Source organism: Aythya fuligula, chromosome 20 (genome assembly GCF_009819795.1).
Source record: "Aythya fuligula isolate bAytFul2 chromosome 20, bAytFul2.pri, whole genome shotgun sequence".
Taxonomy (NCBI): domain Eukaryota; kingdom Metazoa; phylum Chordata; class Aves; order Anseriformes; family Anatidae; genus Aythya; species Aythya fuligula.
In genome coordinates, this window is record NC_045578.1 from 4,396,144 (window position 1) to 4,411,527 (window position 15,384).

The 15,384-nt window shown below is 43.5% G+C and overlaps 1 protein-coding gene across 4 annotated transcripts in view; it reads left to right on the forward strand.

Moving 5' to 3' along the window:
• The window catches only part of COL26A1 (collagen type XXVI alpha 1 chain), a 172,144-nt gene extending 157,213 nt beyond the window's left edge, over positions 1 to 14,931 (forward strand). For 2 of the 4 annotated variants that reach the window (XM_032200920.1, XM_032200921.1), the window contains exons 11-15: positions 837 to 899; positions 4,637 to 4,681; positions 6,395 to 6,439; positions 7,491 to 7,575; positions 11,033 to 14,931. In XM_032200920.1, coding sequence (XP_032056811.1) covers positions 837 to 899; positions 4,637 to 4,681; positions 6,395 to 6,439; positions 7,491 to 7,575; positions 11,033 to 11,205 — 411 coding nt within the window. In that variant the 3' untranslated portion in view covers positions 11,206 to 14,931. The remainder of the gene's footprint in view (positions 1 to 836; positions 900 to 4,636; positions 4,682 to 6,394; positions 6,440 to 7,490; positions 7,576 to 11,032) is intronic. The other 2 variants (XM_032200922.1, XM_032200924.1) reach the window with 2 other exon arrangements.
• Positions 14,932 to 15,384: the final 453 nt, after the last annotated feature.

The window sequence follows — 15,384 nt, forward strand, 5'->3', positions numbered from 1 at the left end:
GGTGCTTTCTGGGGGCTGTTGTTAAGCAGGTTGGCTTAAATCACCAGCTGTCTGGTGTGGAGCAAGGGGCTCTTTTGCTGCAGTCTCCAAGGAGATGTGCAAGTCACTTGAGGTGGAAAAAAGCATCTTGCATATGGTCATGCGGAACTGACATGCAGAATATAAACAAACAATATTGTGCTCTTCCTGCCTGGTTTATACCCGTGGCTTCACTGGGTGTGTAATTTAAGAATTTTGATAGATTTTTGCCAACCAGTTCAATTAGCGGAAGTCTGGAGACAATGCCCTTCTTATCCATTGGTGACTTGCTTTATAGATTTATTCAACCCAGGGAGCAAAATTATTAGTAGAGATTGGGCTTAATTTGAAAATTGTTTATTAGGGTGAGTGAATCGCTTCAAAATAATTTCCACTGCACGATCCAATTAATTTTCAGGTATGTATGCTTACTCATGCCACCCACTGAGGCAATTATGAAGAGGAGGAAAGTAGTGGGGATTTTTAGGCCAACCATACCATCTGTTTATTAATTTCTTCTCAGTCACTGAGAACGAGAACTATCCTGTCACACTGACCCCTTAAAAAATGCTACATCAGTAGCATGCAGTTCATTAAAAGACCCAAAGAGAGGGGATATGCAGAAAATATAGTGCTCGGGATATCTGCAAAATGAGCTTCCATTGTTGCTGCTTGAGGGCAAAAGAGAATCCAGCCCAATCACTTAATGGGTATACGAGGTTTTCAGGAGCTGAGGATCACCGGGAAATGTTTTCACTACATCTTCATAAAGAATTCATGATAGAAGTTAATTTCTCCTTGTTCTGCCTCTCTTCTAGGGCTTACCAGGCTCTCCAGGACAACCCGGGCCAAAAGGCTCCAAAGGAGACCGAGGAGAGAGAGTAAGGTTTTACACAGTGGATTGATTCCCAGCAGGATCTGGGTTAATGCCTTAGAAATTACATACAACAGGTCTTTCAGTTTCCATGGGACTGCAGCCATGGCCAAATTTAAATGCAGAGTTTCTAGGTCTTCTGCAAAAAAAAAACAAGATGAGGGGTTACTGAACAGATAAAAGGTTGAATTGCTTGCACAGAGTCTGGTGTTCCTTAAAGAGATGCAGGTAGTAAATCCAAGGAATATTCAGCCTGGCAGAAGCCAGCTTTCTTCTGCCAACCAAAGCTCTTTAGTCTGGAGTATGTTAGATGGTCTGACTTCTTCCATCTGTGACAGTAACACGGTAAAAGCTCATCAGACTTTTCCTGAACCAAAGCCATTCCCCAGGTTAAATGATGCTCTTAATATGTTTAGAAAATGTGCTATACCTCAGTCCTTGATGGGCCTTGAAGTGCTAATGACTGTAGCAAGAAGGGCTGTTTGAATTTATTTCCAAACAGGTGAAGCTTAGGGAATACTGGAGAAAAACCTAAGGAAGATATATCTGTGTCAGATTCCCAGTCCAGCATTCAGCACCAGGAAGGGTTTCAGATGGCACTTAGGCCTACTGCTGTTTCTTTTAAGCTTACTCTCCAAAAGGCCATGGTCTTTGAAATTGCCTCATAGAACACTAGGCACACAAAATTATCTGAGAACTTAGTACATGGTGGAGAATCATTCAGCAATTAGATCTGCCAAATGTAGCAGTGGGCACAGATGGACTGTGGAGCATTGCTAAGACCCTAGTGTGGAACAAAGTCAAAGCATTAAAGAAAAATGGAGAATAAAAATGTTGGCTGGTACCTGTAAAATGATGTGTCTAGAGCGGTGGCTACACAGGCACAGCCTTGTGCTGTAGGAAACAAATTCCCCGTTCTTCCAAGTGCCACTTTCACTGCCACGTCAATAGATGGAGGTGAGTGTGGGGGTCACTGTCTGCAGTGGGTGGCTGTGGGTGATGGGCTTCCCCCATCTGACAGTGTCTCCTTTTCTCCTTCATTTCTGCTCTTCCAATTCAAAAGGCAGAGGGAAGTCTGAAAGAGCTAAGAAAGGCAAATACAAACAGGTTAATTCCAATGTGACGACTTCCCAAATTCATGAGAATACCTAGCGACAGACTTAGGTTACATTCCTCCATCCAGGCTGTGTGCAAGGTGAGCAGGGCCCAGGTGGCTTGTTTCTCCTGCAGCACTTCATGTCGAAGAGAAGTGGATATCTGAGGGTGGAGTGCACAGGCTTTCAAAAAGCTCAGTTTTATTTGAGTATCTTCGCACATTTTGGTGGGGTGCTTTGTTCCTGCTCTTGCGTAAAAAAATCACCTGCAGCCACCTGAAAGATAGAGACCATTTTAAAAGACAGTATTATTTTAATAACAATTTCCTTGTGCAGATCATCCACTTCAGGCATTTATTTGCTTCACCAATAGATCAGTCTCTGATGCATTCTGGAACAAGAATTTAAGGTTCTATCAGAGACTAAAACCTTAACTGAGGAGATTTCATAATGTGTAGCTCCTACAGCTCATTACCATTAGATGCTAATTTTCAATTTAAAAAGAAGAAAAAAGGAAAGAAATTAAAAGAAAAAAAAATAGAAGAAAAAGAAAAAAGCATGGTATATGACAAAGCATCAAGTTTCCATCCAGGAAACTGATAAGAGCTCTTCCTCAGTGATTCATTTAACATTGTGCTTTAGTTTGTGCTCAGCCATATTGCTAAGACTATCACTATACTTCCTTTGAACCAAAAGCTGTGTTGCACTGTGTCCGTTCAGTACAGGTGCATACTTTAGACTCTGATTTCATTCTCTCCTTGTAGATATTCAGAATTGTAACTCTCCTTCTAGGTTTGGGACAAATGAGATTTTCAAATATCACAATGCCTTGCTAAATAGAAAAAGTGAATTCTATTTCCTGTCCTTTCTTTGTTAGCACGCAAAGCAAAGCTGATAGCTTTTTCTGGCAGAATTTCTGTAGGATGTTCTGTATGCTTTTTGTCTTTTGTGAGTGTGGATTTGAATGCTGGTTTTGACAACTACATGCTGCAATTTGGGTTTGGTGGATACAAATTAGGGCTAGCTTTACACTGAGCGGAGGAGCTGTGCAGCTGCAAAGAAAAGCAGAGGAGGGTTGACAATATCTATTGAGGTATGAGAAAATGTTATTATACATTCTTCCTGCTTAATCTCAGAGAGAACAGATGTAGAAGAGACCTGAAGCAGTCTGAGCACATCCCCAGGATGGCACATCTATGTGCATGCTGCTCGCGATCAGCCTCTGTTCATCGTATTCTTAAACAGTGCCAGTGAGGGATGCACCACATCATCTCCAGGCAGTCTTCAGAGGTACAGATTTTGAGGGCCTGGGATGAAAGATATTCCTAACGTTCAGCCTAAATATCCTTTGATCCACTTTAAGCTGATAACATCCTTCTCTGTTCCTCCTGGACACAGAGCACAGCCTGTTTATGTATTTTCAGCGTGTTGTTATGTCTCCGCTCTGTGCTTTGCTGCCTGCCTGTGCTTTTTTGCAGCCCTTACTCCCTCCAGTGCAGAATCTGAGCATTTCCCTTTGAAGGCACTCAGAGCACCTGAGGAACTGGGCTTTTCTCCTGGTGCTCCTGGTGTCGATGTGGGCCTTCGTGTAGCGCTGGTAGCTGTGTGCTGCGCAGGGCTCCCCGGTAATGGTTCTGAGATGCCCGAGGCCCATTTGTGTTACACAAAGCAGCGGTTGGATGGACAGAGGAACAAAAGCAGCTCTCCCTTTTTTTGGCAAATGCTACAAAAAGCTGCCGCCAGCTAGATAGTTTTTTAGGAACAAAAGGATGGGTTTGTTTCTGTGTGTGTTTAGGGGAGAAGAGCCAGGTTAAATACGTGGTTGTTTCATCAATAGATTTCTAAAGATGCTTTTAAATTTTGCCTCCTCTTCTCCTGCTCCTGCTTTCTCACAAAATAATCTATAACTCTTCTCCTGGTCAGTGATTCTGCCCTGCCCCAGGGTGGGAAACTAAAGCTATGGAGGAAAACAGGGAGAAAAAAGCTGCTCGGTTTGATGGCATTTCATCCCACCCCACACCAACACCTGCCATTCCTAAGTGCTTCAGTTTCACAAAAAGAAAAAAGAAAAAGAAGATGAAGCACTGAGAACAATGTGAAATTAGCACAACAGAAAAAAGAAACAAATCAACCAAAATACCTTGTGTGTGTTTTGATTGGTAGCGGCTGGGGTTAACAGGGGGATGTGTGTGAGCAGGAGGCAGATTAAATCAGTGCTCGGTGGGAGTCCTGGGCTCTGTTTGCTGTCTGGGCAGCATCAGCCTGTCCATTTTACTAGAGAGAAGAATGCTGTAGCGTTGTAAGAAACAAATCTCCAGCCAAATTCCTACCCGCTATAATGTAACTGACTGCTGTAAAGTTCAAAAAAATTGCTAATCATCTTACTGAGAGGGTATTGAGTGGAGTAGCTCTGTATTGAGTCAAACTTCTCCAAAGTGTGATAGGATTTGGAGCTGATGCTTGACAGAAAACCATGACCCTCTTTTGCTGTCTTTAAGTGATAATGTCAAGGGAAAGGATATTTTTTTTTCATATTATCCCAAGTGTAAGGTTTTTCATTAAGCCATCTTAATTCCACTAGTAGAAATGACACTATGTTCTTGTCAAATGGAAAAATATCTCCTAATGACACTTACTTTATTTCCAACAGGGGCAAGCAGGTCTGACTGGAGAGAGGGGCATTAAGGGATTTCCTGTAAGTGATGCACTTGCGGGTGTGTGCAAGACTCAGATGGTTTTGGTGCCTGCCTGGCACACCTGGCACCATAAACACCACCTAGCTGGACTGCAGCTGGTTCAGCCAGCTCTCTCAGACACAACAACCAGGTCAGCTGTCTCCAGCTCAGAGATTTGCTCAATAGGAAGCCTTACCTTAGTGTTGCTCTGCAAATGAAACGTACTCTTCCTGCGTGTTAGGCATAGCACTGAAATGCAGAGTGCATCAGACCGATCTGATGGGCTTTCTTCACCTTGGGTGCTTCAAGGGATGGAGCTGGTGCCCTGCCAGCTGAGGGGCTTGGTCCCAGAGCCAGAAGTCAGTCATAAAAAGTCGTCACAGAGGACAGAGCAGACAGATTCCCATTGATTTAGTTAGGTGGGGAGAATGCTGGCTCTAGGCTCTCTTAGAGAGAGACTGCACAGCGCACAGCAAGCTAGCAGCTCTGCTCCACAGACTTACCTGGCTGGCTTCTGCTAGTGGTATGTTGTCGACAGGGCAGTCAGTGGCATAAAGGGGAGGAAAGGACTGGTGACTCGAGTCCTGCTCTCCAGAGGTGGAAAGCAGTGGTCATGAAGGCATCACACCAACAGAGACGTGCTTGCAGATCCCCCTCCAGCCAAAGCTTGGCAGACAGAAGCCTGCTCCCTGCCCTGTGAGGGTCCTGGCAGTAGCAGAGCCCAAAGGTGGGCACTGTTAGCCCAAAGTGCATCAGCTGCTCTCAACGACCTCTTGCACCTTGATCTGCCAAGCTGAGCTGGAAATCCTTTAATGAGATTAAGAGACTTGGCCAAATGATTCCTTGGCGATAGCTGAACAGACACACACAGGAGAGGTCTGCACAGGCACCTGTGGCTAGTGTGCAAACACGCCAGTGGAGTTGAAGGTTGGCTGAAAGTGAGCAAGTGGAGCAAGTTGGTTGTTTTGACTGGCAGCATCCAGAGAGCTGCTCGTTTCGCTGTGAGGTTTCTCTTCACCCTTCCTTAATTCCAGCTCATCGTTTTGTGCAACTCCCACAGCCTTTTCTTCAGTTCTGCCTCCCATCCCCACTCCCTGCTTTGCAAATATCTCAAGGATGTCAAACAAGTCTGAGGAGCCCAGGCATTTCCACTCTGTTTTATTCAGCAATTTGTTAGGCTTTTCCTCTTTGTTTAGCTTGTGGTTTAATCTCTTCGTGTCTTTTGTTCTTTGGGAAACGCACAAACTTCCTGGTTAGGGGGAACATCAGCCCGATGTTCACAGCACGTAGGGATCTTTGTTCAAGAAAAGCTTAATGAGCATCTTCAGAGGCAGAAAGTGATATGACTAATTAATGAAAGCAGAATGGAGGATTTTTATGGTCTAAATCAAAGATGTGCCTATGCATGTTTGGGGGAGGGGAACAGTGTTTTTATCTCAGTGTTGTGGCCTAAGAGGTTGCTTGCTGAGATTTGTGGCAGGGCCAGGCCATGGCAGCGAGCCCCTCCTGCAGCCTGGCCACCCCCAGCCAAGTTCATCAATGTCAGAAATAGGGGGGGACCTGCTGGGACGCTGGTGGGAGCCAGGACAGAGCTCATGAAGGCAGTCAGTTGGTTTGCTGCTGCTTCAACTCTTCTGCCTTTAATTTGGTCCTTTGGAGGGAAGGGATACAAGTAATCCTGGACAGCATCCTCAGTCATATGGAGACAAATTTCTCTTTCTTGTTTCTTTTAGGGTGAACCGGGCAAGAAGGGTGAGGAAGGGGATAAAGGTGCTGATGTAAGCATGTATTTCTACCATTTTGTTTTGCCTTTTTTTTTTTTTTTTAACTTTTTATCTCTTTACTGTCTTTTAACCACATTCCCTCTGTTGGGCTGGTTTGAGAGAGGCAAGGGTCCTGTCACAAAAGTGCAGCAGAAATAATGTGACCCTTGGCTTTCACCTTACTGCATGCTAGAAAACCAGGTCTTTGTGGTTTGCTTGGCCATATTGTCAGCTGCTCTCCTCACCATGCACGCTGAACACCTCCTCAATCCCTAGTGCTTGTTATCCCACACCGAGCTGCTACAAGGTAGGGAAAGGCTGCCCTGTTTTACTGCACAGCAACAGCCTCCCAGAAGAGATGAAATTGGATGTGCAGAGAGTTGGAGTTCTCACATTGCTGCTCTCCCACCCTAAAATACTCCCCAGCATCCATCTGTCCCTTCAAGCCCATATCTAAGAAAACATGGGCAATGAAATACGGCATATGTAAAAGTAAGTGACCAGGCTCAGACAGCACGTGGCAAACCTAGGAACATGAAGAGAAGCAGCATGAAGCCCGTCAGGATGGGCATACACGCCACTGTTCCAGTTTATAAGGCAACAACAGGATGGTGCTTGCCAAACAGTTTCCTGGTGTCCCAATGAAGGGAAAGCCCAAATAACTCCCTGATGCTCAGAGTAAATGTCAGAGGAGAGCAAAACCTGTTTTCCAGGTAGTGCAGTTGGTCGGCCAGGTTGTTATTAACATAAACTGCCTGGTGTAATGGTTTGACACAGATATACACCCTGCGTTTGGCCCACTGCAAGAACACGAACCAAAGTGAAAAGTTTGGCTTTGAGCCAGAGGCTCTGCAAGTGTGGGGTATAACTGAGGAGACTTTTCTATAAATATGAATTTCTTCTGCATTCCAACTTAATCCTTGCAGATTATCTCACTTTTTACTACTTCTCTTTTTTTTTTTAAAGCATTCACACTGCATAGTTTGGTGTTACTCAGCCAACATCATGAACAAGAAGCCTATTCTGCACACAGGTACTGATGTTAGTTTTCTTTTCCTTCTTGCAGGGGGAAGGTGTTCAACAACTTCGAGAAGCTCTGAAGATTTTAGCTGAGAGGGTATTGATTCTTGAGCACATGATAGGAATTCATGGTAAGCATTGCTAAAATTTTCTTTTCGAGACAGGTGGGACTCTATTCAGGCAGCTGCTTGATGATGAAATATCCTCCCAGTCTCCTAAGCTCTCTGTCAATGTCAAAAGCTGTCTGGTAGCTATTTAGGCATCCTTCTCAAAACTAGGTACCCAGCATGACTTAAAGGATGCTTGCAACTGTTGAGGACCTACAGCGTCCACCACCTGCCTGAGTTACTCTGGTTTTACCCCAGCAGATGAAATGACCCCCCATGATAATTTTTATTTACAGTTTAGAGTGAACAGTGTCTTAATCCATGCTGCACCCATGATCATCTACCAGCATCTCAGGGAGGTGCTTGTTCAGGTTGTTAGTCAAGATCTTTTAATGCTGTTAATAGTGTCGTCTAAGTCACCTTAATACCACTGAGGCTCTTGCCTGGTATAGCTCTGTAGTTTACAGAGAAAGCCCTAACAGTGCTGCAGGTTACCCAGAGAACAAATGATCCGTGAAGGTCTTGCCATTACAACTTACATAAAACCTATTTTCTCAATCACAATTAAAGAAAGTCTCACACGTTCCTCGTTCAAATAGAATGTAAGTTTTCTGTTGAGGCTATTTGCTCTCCCATCACTGCTGCAGGACGTGGCATCACCCCGTAAGTGTTTTCTGCCCTTAACCAGAGTGTGGGGTCATGCAGTCATCACAGGTCAGACTTCTCCCTTCATGCCACTTGAGGTTCAAGTCTTGCACAGCTGCCAAAGTTGCTGTGCCAATTTCTTCCCTTCAGAAACACATCAGTGGCAAAATACTACTACTTGGATCTACTATCCCAGCCTTTGAGAAACAGGCCTGTTCTTTGGCACTAAGCTGAGCATTTCTAACTAAGTCCCACGACACTTTTCACACTGCAACAGATGTGGAACCTCCTTCCTGGCCTTGCTTGTAAATTGAACTGCTACCACACCTTCCTTCAGATCAGCATCCGCCTTTATTCCAAAGTGGCCTTTGGATATGGATGTGGCAAACACATAGTTAAACTGTCCAGAGGTTCCTAAGCAAGTGACATAAAGCACTCCTATTATGGTGCAGTAAGGCAGCAGGCTTTGAGAGCCCACCAGCCACTTCTGGAGCCAGCACGGTGCTCAAATGAAAATGCCATTGGGGACGTGAAAGTGAAAATAGTGTTGGTGTAGAGTGCTACACTGTGTGGCTGAACTGGCTTGTGTCTCTGCACTGCTCTGCATTGTTCAATGGAGATGTGTCTTTTGGAGGCCCAAAGTACTATTTCCAGAAGCAATGGGCAGCAGCAGCAAGAGCTTTTCGGGAAATCATGAATCATGAGCCCATGATTTAACCGCAGTCACCCTGACCTTACCTCTACAGTACTCCTAGTTTGCTTCAGCTTTTCACCAGATTTTATAGACCAAGGGCAGGAAGAGATGTTTTTATGCTTGTTTGCTTTGACATGATGGAAGTACCAGGAGGATGCCCACTAGGTTACCTAGGCAGCAACCCATGCCCAGCCTGTATGTTCTTCTGGTAAGAGTGGAAGGGGAACCTAATCTGTAAGTACAGTCAGTGAATTGCACAGAGATACAGGACCCAGAGTCTGGCCCTACATGGTCTTTTTCTTTGTACCTCATTTATACTACTATAAAGAAAAGGAAAAAAAAAAAACACACCACCACCACCACCAACAAAACAGCTCTTTGGGCAGCTTATATAGACACTGGGGCTTGAACTGGGGGACAGATACCAATTTGCCCAGCAGAGCTGCCTTGTTTACCAATTTTATACGTTATATTTGGCAATACCACAGCAACCAGGCGTGTGGTGCTGCTATTTTGACACAGCTATTTCAGCAAACCATTTTTACTGACAAATACGTATTTTCTGTTATTGTTTGGGATGGAGATCAGTTACTTATATCCATATATATACACTCTATACTAATGTAAGTACATCAAAAAAAGTGGATGTTTCTTTAATTGTATAGTGCAGTTTAGGCCATGTTTAAGCACCTCTGTTGCATGTCTTTATATAAATAGTTCCCTTTTTATCCAATAATACAGTATAGGTAATTATATTTTTACTCTGTGCTTTTGAAATAGTTCCATTCTTTAACTTAAGACATATTGAGGCCCTACAAAAATACCACTTAGAAAAAGAACTTGGAAAGTAAGGCTTTTTTTCTTTCCCTTTTGTTCATCCCTGTATGTGACTATGTTTAAAAAATAAATAAAAAACTGAAAAGATCTAAAATAACAAAATAGGATTTCCCTGCGCACAGACCTCCCTGCAGTGAACAGCACCACAACTTTAAATCACCCAGCACCAACTATCTGGTCAGGTTCCCACCATAGGTGTCAGGAATTTTACCACAGGTTCCTGGGTAGCCCAATTCCACCCAGCTTTAGAAACCCACGCAGAAATGCCAATCGCATGCTCTCATTTTCCCTAGAAACTTCACAATCAATGTGGTTTCCAAAACCACAGCCACCCAAGCAACAAGGCAAAACATACCAGCAAACAAACCTCTGCTCTGCAATGAGGGGGCAGCTTGAGATTATCTGGCCTAGCAAACTACAGAGAGCAGCCCAGAAGGACACAAGAAAGCCCAGATTGTTTGGCACTGTTTATTTCCAGCAAGCACAGCACAAATCCTCCTGCAGCCAAGCGCTCCCTTGAAATAGAAATGCTGCCTCATGTGAATGAACCAAGACTGAGTGTCTGGCTTGTGAGGTTGGACTCTTAGCAGGGAAACACGCCCATGTCCAGCGCTGAAGGCAAAAAGGAAAAAGAAACTGGGGCATTCCAAAGGATGAGGCAGCATCATGCTATCAGCATCTGTTGCCAACTGCTGGGAAAATAAAAGTGTGGCCGTAGTCAAATGTATATTTAGCTTTGTAGGGCAGGATGCAGTAGACAGAGGAGGTGTATGTTAACACGAGGCATGCTGGGAGAGTGGACAGCTAATATTTATTTCCAGTTTTATTGCTAATTTGTCTATAGCCTCGGGTGGCTCAAGCCTTTCAAAATGTGCACCTTTACAAGGAGTGAAATGGTACTTACACCCCCAGGAACAGCACTTCCTTGTGACCACTTGGCAATGCCTTATCCTTCAATAACAGGAATCTGTGGGCAGTGCTGAGTAGTAGTTGTAGCCCAAGGTGGATTATGATCAATAAAAGAACAGTGCTTCGTAAATGGAGTGACAAACGGGAACAGGACCTGCTGTGCTGTGTGCAATAATAGTATTTACCCTGAGGAGTTTATACAGAGCAGAGGGAAAAGGCCTAATATTGGAGTAGGATGATGACAGCAAATGTAGAGCCGCAGTTCCTTGGTGGATGGAAAGACATCAGGAGGGACAACACTTCTTCCAGAAGAGGCGTCATTCAGAAAGGCCCATTTACTCTTTCCTTAGCCTCCCCTTTTAAATAGCGCTCTCCCGTGACTTTCTCTCCTTACAGACTCTTTGTCTTCCATTGAGCCAGGCTCTGGACAAGATGTGATCCCGGGCTCCCCTCTGCGAACCAGCATCAAGATCAAACGTGGAGGACCCCAGCAGCCGCAAGCCTACCAGATCCTCTCTTCACTGCTGGATGACGGTGAAGCCAAAAGGAGAAGTAATCGGATGAAGTAGGAGCATCTGCGTGTCCTCCGTGCCGGTTCACCAGTTAAAGATACAGTATCCCAGTGCTTAAGTGCAGATGAAGTGGGTAGGAGGCTGTAGTGCTGGCAACTGGATTCCCTTACCTGTCCAACACTATGCCCTTATTGCAGGGAATGTCTTATCCATAGCTCAGAGAGGGTCTTATGAATGTTTTTCTTGATTTTGTTGTTTTGCCTTTGGAATACCAGGTGGCAGGTATCCTCAGAAGCTGTCTACAGAAGTGACACCTCCTGACTGTGTCTCCAGCAGTTAATCCTCCCCTCGTTTACCCACAGCCCTTGAAAGTTACTTCAGTAAAGCCCTGCTGAACTGAGTGAGACGTTCAATCCCATTAGACTCGAAGCCAAACCTTAGTCTTGTCCGTTGGTATAGCTGGTGGCATCCGCTTTTATTTTATGTGGTGGTGTCACGCTGACTTCAGCTGAAGGTACCACTTTCACAGGCCATTAAAGCAGTCTCATCTGCAAGGATTTCTTTTAAGCAAATAACAAATTGGAAAATTCAAAGAACATTTTAAGCTGTTACTCTGAAAATTCAGATTACTGTTTGCAATTTACCATCAAAATCTTGGCTTTTCATGTTGCTGATTGCATGTGAATGACATTATTTCTGTTTGTGACAGGCTGAGCAAGGACTTTTGATGAAAATGTTCATGGCGTATATTGACTCTCTATCTTCAATAAGTTTAGACTGTTCTGTGAAAATTTAGAGCAGTATGTATGAGGTATGATGGAATTACAAAAGAATTTTCCTATACTGTGTTCAGTTTGTGCATACATCCAGAGAAAATCATTTTAAGTAGTAGCAATAACTATTCACAGAAAAGAATACTTCAAATACTTCACAATAGTTTCTTAAATTTACATCAATAAGGAAAAGTATTTTCACTTTTTTTTTTTATCATTCTGTGGGTAAATCCTTGTCATTTGAATGTGGAGACAGTGTAATAGCAAATCACAGCCTGTGGAATTAGTCTTGTCAAGAGCTTATCTTGCACTAAGGAGCTAAGTACAGTCATTTTACTTTTTGCAATAATAAGTTTTTGGGGAAAGTCCCAGCATCCAGGTTTAAGAAGCTGGACCTGCCCTTCAGTGACAAACGAAACACTGCACCTGCTGTGCAAACCAAATTGGACAAGTCATTCATGGAGACAGTGAATTTTGTTGGAAAGGGTAAGACTAATCAACAGAACCGATGGTACTACCTTTATTTATATGTATATATATTTTTAACTGTTCTGCCAAGTTTTCAAATTCCACCCAGAACAAAAGTGAGCAAATTGTGTTTTTTATTTGATGGTGTCAGTCATGTAAATTGGTCTCATTCTGTCTGCTTCCTAGTGCAAGATACAGCTAGCTGAAAAAAAACACTATACTCCTACAAGTATTTCTGTCAAAAGCTGTTGCAGACCAACAACTGTATTGTCCATGAGTTCAGGAACCCTCATCGCCCAAAGTGCTCATCCTAAGGTAAAAACAGAAACACGTGCTACACTGGAAATGAGCCTTAAAATGAAGGAGCTCTGCCAGCCCATTAGCCACACGTTAAATTAACTTTCTGTATGCATCGTAAATATACAGAAGGCATCACAACATCCAAATCTTTCCTCTGAAGAGCATTATATTTTCAGAAATAAATAGGGTAAAGGCTACTCCATAATGAATGAATTCACCAGATGGGTTCATTTGGCCCTGTTCTTCAGAAATCCAACCATCCCTCTCAAAACATGCAAAATGGTGCAAGTTGATGCTGAGCAGGCAGCAGAGAAACTTGCCCACATAGAGAAGGTTTTTACTGCTATACAGCTAAATAAAAACCAGCCAGGGCATAAGCTGGCTTGAAGGCTGCAGTACATGCACTTACCCTGTGTTTGAATCCTCACGCTGCTTGACCAGTGCCAGTTGTGGGATCTTGCTCTGCAATAAATCTGTGTAGTTCACGTTGTTTCTCACTCAAGTTTTCCTTTGGATATTTCAAAGAAACAAGTCCAAAGCCTTGCAAAAGTGCTGGGAGTTGAAGGCAAGGTATAGTCAGGTGCTCTCTTTCCCCAACTTTTTTTTTTTTTCCAACTTTTGAAGTGAACACAAAGGTTTGCCAAGAGCTGATGCTCTGGGCTCCAGTATTCCTTTGTCTACCTGCACTCTGAATTATAGATTGAGTGTGATATAGTCAGAAGATAAGAAAACAAGTCAAAACATCTGAGTCAAGCAGGTTACTGAGCTCAGGCAGTGCTCTTGTATTCATAATCCTTTGAGGAGAAAGTCTCTGGAAAAAATCTGAGTTTCAAATCCAGCAGTAACTCTAAGTCCAGTGCTACCTCTAATGACAGCACATATATAAACAAAGTGGAATTTAATCAGTGCCTTTGAGAAGGCTGGCAACCAGCTCTCAGCCTCAAGCTCACAGATATAAGCAGCTCAACTTCCCAACAATCAGCAACTGACCGAAGGGCTGTTCAGCAGGTCACATCCCTGCATTCACTGCCCTGTGGGAAAGAGTTTGAAGGGGACTTGGAGCATCTGCTTAGCCTAGCTGAACTTGGTGCAGCCACTGGTACATTCCTGGAATAATCTTCCCATTTAAGAATTAAACACACAAAAAGATGTCTCCCCAGTTACAGGCTGATTGCCACGTGGGAACTGAGAAGTGCTTGATTACCTCCTTGTTGAACAGGGACTAGCTTGGTCTTGATCATACGGCCATTACAGGGCGTAGCACGTGGGAGATATCCCCTTATGCCTCCTGCAGGCGTTGCAAGGTGAGACCCTGAAGACTGAGGAGAAATCACAGTGCAAGGTAAATGCCTGTGCGGGGCAGGTTGGTGCAAGCTAGAGGCGCTCGCTGCATTAAGAAGCTTTTCTCATGGCCCCTTCAGGACCTAAACTAAAACAAAGCAATCTTTAAACAGGGAAACAGCAAAATTTGTTTCACTGCTCTTGCAGCTACAGGGTTGAATTTGGAGGAGTACAATGGGGCCTTTTTCATGTTCCTGATATTCTGGAGCCTTCATGTTGAATTGAAAGAGAAATTTTTCTTCCTCCAAGTTTGTCTTCATGAATGCAAAGCTATTGCATTAGGTTGATGAGTACTCTCTTCATTCATAGTGACTAGGATTTGGGATTTTTAAATTAAGAAATTATTTAAAACAAATCACTGGCAAGATGATGGGAAATTTAATTGAAGTTGTTTGCAATTATTCCTGCCAAGCTGTCACAAGATTGGTTAGGTTTGGGTTGCAACAGTTTTAATTATTGATTTTTCCAGTTTTCTGTATGAGCTATGTCATTTTTTTGCTCCCCACACTTCTTGCTTTTTTTAGCTACATCCTTCTTTTATGTGGTACTGTATCTTTAATTTGGGTGACATTAGATTACACCAACTGGACTTTCTCTCTCAGCTGGGGTTTCATTCCTCGCTACTTACACAACAGTTGGACCACACTCTTGTGCAGTCCCAGTTCAAATACGCTTTAAAGGTGAACACAGCCTCATATGCTGACATTAATGATGTTCATGCCTAAACAAACCACTCCAACCACATTTTCCATCTTAGGCAGGATACTAAGATTCATTTTAACCAGGGCATATATGCATCTTGCCATGTCTATGTAACTTAGAGAGTGGATTTACTTCGGATGCGTGCTCATTTAGAAATATATTTTAATGAAATGTTTAGTGCTTTATCTTACATGCATACTGTGCAATACCATAGTGTGTTGTTTTCCTTTTTTTTTTTTTCCTAAGACTTCATTGAAATTCTTAATGTTTCTTTGGACTCCAATGTGTTTTTGACTTGGCTCAGTTCTGGTAGTAGGAACGCATTTTCCTTGCCTTGAGCTAACCAGAAGCAGCAGCAGCACATTGCACAACTGACAGTCGCTGCAGTTTGTGCACCCTGATGTTCACCAGCAATCTGGTACTCCGGGGGAGGTGGAGAATGCTTCTCTCCAGAGTATCCAACCTGCACTTACTGTAAAGAATCGATAGCAACCCAGGGAAATAAGAAAAAAATAGAAGAACCCTCGTCTGCTCCCACCAAACTCCACAATAATTTTGCCATCACCTTCCACAGGAACAGGGACAGGCTATAAAAATCAGATCCAATTCTGCAGGTAGCATGAACGGGTGCTGCTTTCAGAGGAGCCGAGCG